Consider the following 9,685-nt stretch of genomic DNA (forward strand, 5'->3'; position numbering starts at 1 on the left):
TCACCAGATATTGATGGCATGCCGCGGTGACATATTTTAATGAGCCAGCCTGAATCACCTAGTTATGTTGAGGAGTTGTTTATTCAATAAGTTTTCTCTTCATCTACTTCAGCACGTCAGAAAGGACCGGCATGTAAATTTAAATCAGAGAGAGATAACCACACGAATGATGTACATTCATTAAGGTCATCTCCTCACCATTCTTCCTCCCAACCAACAAATACTGTTTCGGCTAAGGTTCATCTTTTTCAGCGCACGTTATAAACAGTCCAGTAATGTGATCCATACTGACTGTGACAATAAATGTATCAAATTACAGGAGAGACAATTTTCATAGGGCAATAAACTGCGACTACATTAAACAGAATAAGTGCATGAAACATCAGCAGTATACTTGACTGAAACGAGCAAACACTGACATCCTGTTCAAGTCGTACATGTCAACAGAGCCTATAGTTCCTACGGCTAAAACTGTTTACGTTCTCTGGAACAGTTAGTAATTTTGAAAAAAAGGATGTCTTAATGAGCATGTAGCATTTCATTGGTACAATAATTAGTAGGATATGAAGGATACAGTACGTGTGAATGGGGAGCCGTATATTTTAAAACTGTAGCTATCGATGGGCATCTGACTGAAATCTGAGGATGCCTTTGGGCTGTCGTAATCAAAGTTTGTGAGATAGAATCCATCATACAACGTGTATAAAGACGGGATATCACACTTCGGAGCAGACGAAAAGACAGCTCATATGTGAACTAATGCAACAAACTGAAGTAAACTCGTAGAAACAGAAACCCATAAAAATGGGTCTTCCTGGTTTGGGTTTTCAGGGGCGACAGATTTGGTTGTCCATGGTCATCTGGATTGCGTAGTTCGATGCTCATTTTGTCAATCATTAGATTATCTGGCATTGTATCAAGTGGTTACAGATTGCCGTCGTATTTCTGGATGAATGCTGAGTGCAGCGTAAAGCAACAAACAGAACATGAGATACCAAGGTGACTAAAACAATACAAATAATGACACATTATCTCCACCAGGATTTTATACGTAATTATGTTTTTATTGAATGCACAGGAACTGAAGAAAGCAGCCAAACCGTGATTACTCTGGCACAGAGAATCAGTCTTTGGCACGAATTATGCTTTGTTTTAGTATGACTCTTTCATTTTTCTAAGCCCTTCTTCGGGCTTAGAAATCATAAAGTTATCAAAGTCAGCTTCTCCAAAACTAGCCGTTCCGAGACCAGCAAATCCAGACCTAATTGTTGCAGGAACGGGAATTTCGTGAAAGAGACTTTCACCATTGACAATCGCAGCAACAGTCATCCCCTACGACAAGAAAACACAAGATAACGTTTCATAATATCCAGGAACGCAAAATAGGGGCCATGTCTATAAATGATGCTTTGTAGCAATGTTTAATCAGCATCTCAGAGTTAGTTTCCCTTGTACTTTCTTACACAGTGAACTGGTCACACTGGGTGACTTCTTTGAGTGGCGCTTTAGAAGTTGGGAAGTACAATATAGAACAAACTTTCGGTACCTGGTTGCTAGTAGTCGCTGATTTTGGTACTAGTATAATATTCATTGATACTGCGGGGATTACAAAAAACCGCAATATTAAAAATAACTATACTTGCCAGTTCAGCAACTACAACAACAATAACAACAACAACAAACATTCATAAAACAACCACCATACATCAGTGGAAACGCTTGAGATCTATATACAACATCGTCATTTTGTATTATAAAGCTCACCTTAACAAACAGGCCTATCTCATTCCACTGTAATACGTTAACATTGCTGATGATTCCTTTGGTTAGGACGTGCTTTCTCTCTGCATCAGACAAAGGTATTTGGTAATCTGAGGCAAGGTACAGAATCAGAGCATGTAGATGTGCATAGCATCTCTCGCTAATTTCCGACACTAACAGAGCACGAGTGTATGCAGTGTTGATTATATGTTGTTTTTCCCGGTTAGTCATCGTTTAATTCAATACATTACTTGTCCATGTCTGTCTTGGTATCTTGACGAGATATGTTGTGTTTGTTGATGCTTACTAGTTGCACCTTCATGACCCCCCCCCCTCCCCCGCGGTGATATGGATAATGCACATTACCTTTGAGGTAGTACGTAACAGGTATTCTTAGATAAGGAATGTTAGAATATCGATGGACTACGCGAAATCAGATTATTGATCTTCCATGAATGACCATATGCACAGTCGATTCTCACCAAGATCAGAGCTGACTAGATACGTCTTGTTCTCGGGGTAGAAGTAAAAGAAGACTCCCGTGTTGTTGTTCGCGTGACACCCTCCATGATCCACTCTAGCGGCCAGGAACACGCCCTCAGCTCTGACAGGTGACGTCAGGTTGATTGACACTTGGCACTGGATGTATGTCTCAGACCTGCAGGGGATTGCAGGGCCTAGATTTTCGAAGCTCTCTTAGCGTTAAGATAGTCGTAAGTTAATGTTCATGTATGGCATTTACGACTATCTTAGCGTTAAGAGAGCTTCGAAAATCTAAGCCCATCTAAACATGACACCGTGTACAGCTACATAGCAGTATATGGCCCAGTGTAGCAGCAAGTAGAAGAGTGTGACAGTATATGGCCCAGTGTAGCAGCAAGTAGAAGAGTACTAGTGTGACAGTATGTGGCAGTGTTTGGCAGTGTTTGGCAGTGTATGGCAATATGTGGCAGTGTGTTTCAGTTTGCTCAAAATGAAAAAGGTACTTTAAATATGTTTCGAACTACGTTTTATAAAGCATTACTTACCAATAATATTCGCCTACCAGTGCCAGCGATACTCCAGCCTTTTCTATTGGACACCATGTTGACCAGGACACCGGCCTCCGTGTGGTCACCTGCCTCATCACCTTGTCATGATCACCACCCACTGTCGTGGCTTCATATGCTCCAGTTTGAGGAGACATCATGTACGGTTCTTCATACTCTCTGTAACCTGGCGGAATGGATAATTACAATTATACATACAAACAATACAATGACACGTGATACTGAAAAGAGCCAAAATCACTCACTGATCCTTTCCTGCTCGGTTCTTTATGAAATGTTTAATAAAAGAACCATTTCAGTTCATACTGCGGCGATATCCATAATTAAGTATCGTTTTGGTTAAAGAGCTTGGTTATTTATGGTATATTGACCATTAAAGTCATCCATATATGGCAGAGGGAATGGCTTAGAGGTCAATATTTATTAAGGGTATACTGACCATTAAAGTCATCCATATATGGCAGAGGGAATGGCTTAGAGGTCAATATTTATTAAGGGTATACTGACTGTTGAAGTCATCCATATATGGCAGAGGGAATGGCTTAGACGGAGGAGAAGGAGGGTAGGTGCCCTTGCCTCCTGTTGTTAGGGTGGTCAGTGTGTACACCTGGTTTACGCCAAGATTCAAATTTATCTTCCCATCTATAACCTGAAAACAAAAAGAACAAAACGTGAAGCTATTGAGGGGTATTTTTTTTAAACAGGATAATATCTGCACTTTAGGATCATCAAGAATTATTGTTCACTCCATGCTCCTCACAATACATACCGGGATAGGTGGCTGTTTCTCAAAGACGTGAGAGTCTGAAAGGTTATTGATATTCAGCTGAGTGAACCAAACATTCAGCGATGTAATCGAAGCCTGGAACACAGAACAGTTTTCAATTGACATAGAAGGTAATTTTCAGGTCAGTAACGAGAGGAAAGACATAGTCTTTCTGGCAATGTTATTTTGATTACGAGTTATTCTACATTTGCCCATACATTATAAAATATACTTTCAAATTGTATCAAATCACTTACAAAGCTGCCTTGAAGTTGCAAGGTGACATTCTCTGATGCAACTGGAATGCCAGTAGTGTTGTCATTCTGTAATTGAGCATGTTAAGTTTATAAAATATATTTATATTGGGTCAAGGATTGTAGAAGGCTAGAAATAAAGAATTATGTTAACAACTTCTCTTGTTACCATTTTGATCCGGTTTGAATGTTGCTTTAAATGGGTCTAAACGATTAAATCAAATATCAATTCTTGATATACCAGATGATTTGCTAGTTTACTGCTAATAAGTGACGATGTCTGCACATAGTAATGACCATGTTTATGTTGATATAAATACATTCATTGCTATGTTGAGGGTTACATAAAAAGAAACTTGAATGTTTTACATAATATTCCGTTTCTAAAGTTGACATTTTGATGCAGTGTTGACGGTTTATAGTTCATATGTGTATCAACGGATCAATTCTTAAAACGTTGGCGGGAGTTAAAATTTATTGTTTCTATTTGCTAAACACATTCATTTGTAGTCACTGAGGAAATGTCAACAACTTACAACTGTCTCAATGACAATGGTGAAGTCCTTCATATCCGGGTTGACCAAGGACACGTATATGCCGCCATTACTGAATCTACCGACTCCAGATCCGTGTTTCAAGTACGTCCAGCCAGGTCTTGTGAACTGGGTACTGTGAGCTATGTAAGTGTAATCGAGTGGAATGGATGGGCGGAGAAAACAAATGCAGTGACAAAACCAAATTGGGATCGCTGTTAAATTAGGAAAACCCTGACTTTTCGTTTGTATTAGGATCCATAGGAAGGGTTCCATGTAAATATATTCCCAATTATGTAGCAAGCACATACATTCACATATATCCAAATTGTGTTATGTGTCTTGTTGGGAATTGATATGGTTAGTTGTTATCTTTCCCTACCCGCCAGATACACATCAACTGGAACTGTGTAGAAGCCGCTCCATGGTTCTGATGCGTTCATGAAGCCAGCTCCTTCGTAAGGAAGCCCCTTGTAGAAGGCCGACAGCACGGGCCATATTACTGTACTGTATATATGATCTTACAAGGGTTAGCGCGAGTAGTGTTAAAAGAAGGTTAGGAGGAAATTAATATTAGGTGTGTTGACAAAAGAGATCACTTAGCCAAAACATCTAGGGTTCAAAATGAACATAACAATGCTTTGGTGTGGTATGCATGGCGAAGTTTGACGAAATGAAATGAAACGAACAACAAGTGAACGTGATGTTAATAATGACAACAACTCTTTAAAGATCAGTTGAATAAATTATTTTTACACATCTATGAAAGATATTTCAACAAGCAAAAGTTTGTCAACAAAGGTATTTACCCCGTCATGAATCCGCTGACATAGTTTAAATTCCAGCGCTAGAACAGAAAGTGTTTTTCGTTATGTGGCACTTGAACACGTAGATCCGTACAGCCCTTAACCCAACATATAAATTGTGACTTGTTTGAGTGGCATTTTAGAAGTTGAGGTGTACAAATAGGACAAACTGTTATGGATAACAACTTCTTTATTGTGTGATTGCGACGTTTCGGTACAGATTCTTGTACCGTTGTCAAGCAGGAAACGGTACAAGAATCTGTACCGAAACGTCTCAATCACACGATAAAGAAGTTGTTATCCATAACAATTTATCCTATATAAATTGTGAGATGTAAACATGAGACGGATGGTCCCTTCAAGTATTGCGATACCCGTGCATCGCCGATCGGTGAGCTAATATTAATCAGATTAGAGTGTTGTTAGCGGGTCGTCCGGGCTGCATGTGTGCATCAATCTCGTCTTGTCTTCAGTCCTGTCTAGTCGTCATGAATAAATGTTTTGTGCGCCGGCCGGTGCCTTAATTGTTATCCCTTACAATACAAAGGATAACACACAAGTGGAAAATTAATGGTTTTCCTGTTGGTTATTTTCTCAAAGATGATGTGAACATTCTTTTACAAATAATCAATTTTATTTCACTCGTCGGAAATGGAAAAGATAAAAAGACTATGTATAAACCCAGTATTAACCTGCCTGGGCAAATAGTCAGTGATGCATTCTCGCAATGCAAAGCCAGCTCTCTCAGTTCGTAAAAATGGGTGTCACTATCATATGAACTGTCATAGTATATATAGCAAATGGAATCGGGGTCGGGTGGTTATATGGCGCAGATCGATATTCATGCTGTTGAACATTGGATTGTCTGGTCCAGACTCGATTATTTACAGGCCGCCACCATATAGCTGGAATACTGCTGAGTGTGACGTAAAACTATACTTACTCAGTCACTGAATGTTTAAGCCCAGGGTGTTGCTGTTTCCAAAGTATATCCACTACTAAAGTCTAAACATGTTACATATGTGCTTACCAAACATAGGCTCAGAGAAGTATCCTCTGAAGCCCACAGCGGTTTTCCTGTGTCTAAAGCTAGCAGAGTGCTGTTGGTCCTAGGATAATGCACACTGAAATGGTTAAAAAGTTATGCTTGGTGTAAAAAACCCAATACATTATTATAATCACAAAACGACGGATATACTCATGACTTTGATGCCAATGTAGTCTCACAAAAATAGGGTCATAAAGTGAACACTACACATTTGTTAAGATGCTACACATTTTATGAGTTTGTGAGTAATATCTTCCTCAACTCACCCAATGGCATACATAGAATTGGCTAAGTCTGGATCAGCCAGAACCTGTGACGATATCACGTCCCAGTCTCTGCCGTTATCTGCAGCAACAATCAGAGTGTCCTGAAGATCATGTTGGTCCAGCATCTTTCGGAGGACCTGTGGTTGGAGAAACACGTGTGTCATTTTGTTACAATGTTGTACATAGCATGTAAATTACCTCCATGTTCCTGTGTACATTTAGTTTCATACCTTTATGTAGGTGGTCGTGTACCGGCTCTCATTCCATATCTGTAAAACAAAAGTAGATATCTTACTGTGTCTTTCGTGCATGTAAAACATGTCTATTTCATGGTATCAGTACAATGTACCAGTTTACTATTTGAATGAATGAACGATATTTACCAAAACGTTTTCTTTCAAACATAACTATAAATGCAACATAAATGTAGATGAATGTTGACGTATGGATTCGACAAATGATCTACGCACACCGATGTAGTCGATGTGGAGTCCGTATTTCGACTTGGCACCCATGATCCACTTGACAATGTACATGGCTGTCTGTTCAGGGTTGGCGTACACGTCCCCCGTGTCCCCTCCCAGCCAGCCAGGCCACCCCCAGGGCAGGCCGTACAGCTTGATGTCAGGGTTACGCTGGAGAAGGAACAGTAAATGAAGTAAAAGAGGTTTTGATACACATACATGTAGATTATTTGTTCAATTGCAACATTGTCATAAATACGTACCTTTTTAGCTTCCATCATAACCCACCATTCATAGCCTCTTTCATAGTTTTCTTCGTCCGGTAGGCGCATGTGAGAAGCCTCCGAGCCGTCTATACAAACAGAATCCAATGATACGTTTATGTTGTTGTGAAAGTATTCTGTTTTAATGCAATAGTTTTAAGTCACATTTGACTAATCAAGCAATGTACCATGTCAGATCTCAACAGATGGTCCTGAATACTATGAACTATATTTTCGACATGAAGCCTTGTCGTACGTTTACCTGTCTTGTTTCTACTAGCTCTAACCACTTTGTGTCTACTCCAGTACTTTCTACCTTGTACGTGACATGTTAACGTCTTAATGTTTCTCAACCTGTGCTCTGCATGTCTCCTCCGATCTCCACTTTAAGAATATGCAGAGCAGCACCGAAGTCAGGCTGGAACAGAAGGTGTGAAGATATGAACACAAAACCTTGCAGACGTGTGCCTACAGTTTATAACACGTTACAGAATCATTGTAATTGTTTTACATTGGATATAAGGATCTATATATTATCATAACCTGAGGTTAGGGATTGTGAAACTGTAATTTGTCTGAATAGATTGTTGCAATACTGAAGTTTCCTGTTATTACATCAACTGCATTACCTTGAACATATAGTCGAGTATTTCATCCCGCTGCTTTAGAGGGTAGTTGACCAACAGTTTGGATGTGGCCTGGAAGAGAAAGTGTTGATTGGCGACTCACTGGTTTTGAAGGATCATCTACAATATACAGGTAGCTTCCTTCAGGGCAGTTATCTCAGGGGTGTTATTTAAGTTTACAAGAGAGAGATAACATGACAATTGCATACTGAAATCTTTTAACTATATATGTTTAGTATGCATATCATGACTGAAATACCACTTTTTACAGAATAAAGAAACGAAAGCGATCGTCAACCAATGACTAAAAGGGATTCAAAATAGTTTTCTAGGTTTATTTATTATTTTCGATGTATTTTCGAACTACTTCTCACTAAGACGACATACCAAGGGAATTTCACCTTAAGAAAGTCCACAATGAGTGAATAGATGAATGAATGGATAAGTGAATGAATGGATAAGTGAATGAGCTACTGTAAGAGAATACAAAATCCTTCAATCCAATATAAACTCCCTTACCCCTCCACCACTGATTGCTCCGATCCCGTCAAACCGTCTTCCTAATCCATTATCGTCTCCGAACACATATGTCAATCTCTCAGAACACAGACAGCCCTGCACTCCGAAATACAACACCACGACCCAACCCACGACGTCCATATTACCGCCAAATGAACACCTTCAGGTACAAATCCTGAAAACGCTTGTTAACTCAACCTTTGAGTAGTTAATATGTATACGGAGCACCTATGTGGAGAGTACCCGCAGAAATAGACATATCTAATTAGATCAAGGTAAAATATCTGACCGAAAGTTATCAGTTAATGATCGTATTGCAATCGTATGAGATAAATCTCAACAAGCAGTTGAAGTATGTTTTGAACTAATCATTAGGCTGGCAGATGCTGACACGGTCAAGGGCAAATTATAGTATAACTCGTGTTACAGTTGAGCAATAGGACAAGTAGGTAAATTTCAGAAGTGGCTGGTCTAGCGAATCACGTCTCTCCATTATTTTATGTGCTCAAGGACATTCACTTTACCAGGTGACATGATCGGTTCTAGAAGCTTCACGTTTAAAGATTCTGATTTTTTAACAATTCACGAGATGGTGGCATTTTAAGACTTTACAACTGCATCATCATCTGCTGAAATAATCTCCATTTTCTACTTTAATGTGATGTTTGTTAAGGATTCAGAGCAAGGATGAGTGATGTGATTATTCAAAACTTGTTATAACTATACTAGGTCTTGACCCACACTTCACGAAGAAATCACCCGTTTTCACATAGCATACCATCAGTTTCTGTTTAATCATAGTTTTCTTCTTCGGGACTGAACATACGAAAGGCCTTAAGCCACACTTGCAAGCATAATACACTGACATGTTTATGTCATTACAATGACATTTCGACATGCCGCGTTATGTATTACTATACTACTAAGATGACTTTACTCTGGAACATTTTACTTAAACACCATGTGTTCAGTAACAGTATGCCTATCCATTTGTGTTTGAGAAATTGTGCTTTGGAAACTGTTAAAATATTGCTACATAACTCTCGTATTGGTTGTCAGCTAGGAGAAGATTAGTTTGTTCCCCGACTGTGTTATACCAAACGATTATACATGTTGTTACAATGCTTGGCGATAAAACAATGAGTGGTCAGTTCAGGTTCAAAATACCTGTCGAAGTGTGGTATCCATGTTTAACTGTGACAGCTTTAAACAGAACTAGTCCGAATTCATTCAAGCAACCACGTCCCATAAGTACTAAGAACTTGAACACGAAGTTGAACAAAACAAGTCATGTCAATGATTACACGATGCCATTTAGAAAGTGGTCAAA

The 9,685-nt window shown here is 39.2% G+C and overlaps 1 protein-coding gene across 2 annotated transcripts; it reads right to left on the reverse strand.

The window, feature by feature from the left end:
• Positions 1 to 65: 65 nt before the first annotated feature.
• Positions 66 to 8,662, reverse strand: LOC137265290 (galactocerebrosidase-like). 2 transcript variants are annotated; one of them, XM_067800649.1, is made up of 18 exons: positions 8,356 to 8,662; positions 7,840 to 7,908; positions 7,565 to 7,628; positions 7,211 to 7,299; positions 6,954 to 7,118; positions 6,714 to 6,752; positions 6,484 to 6,620; positions 6,200 to 6,293; positions 5,173 to 5,210; positions 4,746 to 4,870; positions 4,367 to 4,506; positions 3,834 to 3,899; positions 3,580 to 3,672; positions 3,318 to 3,459; positions 2,790 to 2,976; positions 2,244 to 2,419; positions 1,765 to 1,844; positions 66 to 1,332 (listed from the first exon to the last, which is right to left on the reverse strand). In XM_067800649.1, the coding sequence occupies exons 1-18, from the start codon at positions 8,494 to 8,496 to the stop codon at positions 1,153 to 1,155; spliced, it is 2,025 nt and encodes a 674-aa protein (XP_067656750.1). In that variant the 5' UTR covers positions 8,497 to 8,662; the 3' UTR covers positions 66 to 1,152. The 2 variants fall into 2 exon arrangements, with proteins under 2 accessions (XP_067656750.1, XP_067656751.1); XM_067800650.1 differs by having other exon boundaries at positions 1,038 to 1,332; positions 3,387 to 3,459; positions 8,356 to 8,627.
• Between the last annotated feature and the right edge of the window lie 1,023 nt (positions 8,663 to 9,685).

This window comes from Haliotis asinina, chromosome 15, assembly GCF_037392515.1.
Source record: "Haliotis asinina isolate JCU_RB_2024 chromosome 15, JCU_Hal_asi_v2, whole genome shotgun sequence".
NCBI classification, from domain to species: domain Eukaryota; kingdom Metazoa; phylum Mollusca; class Gastropoda; order Lepetellida; family Haliotidae; genus Haliotis; species Haliotis asinina.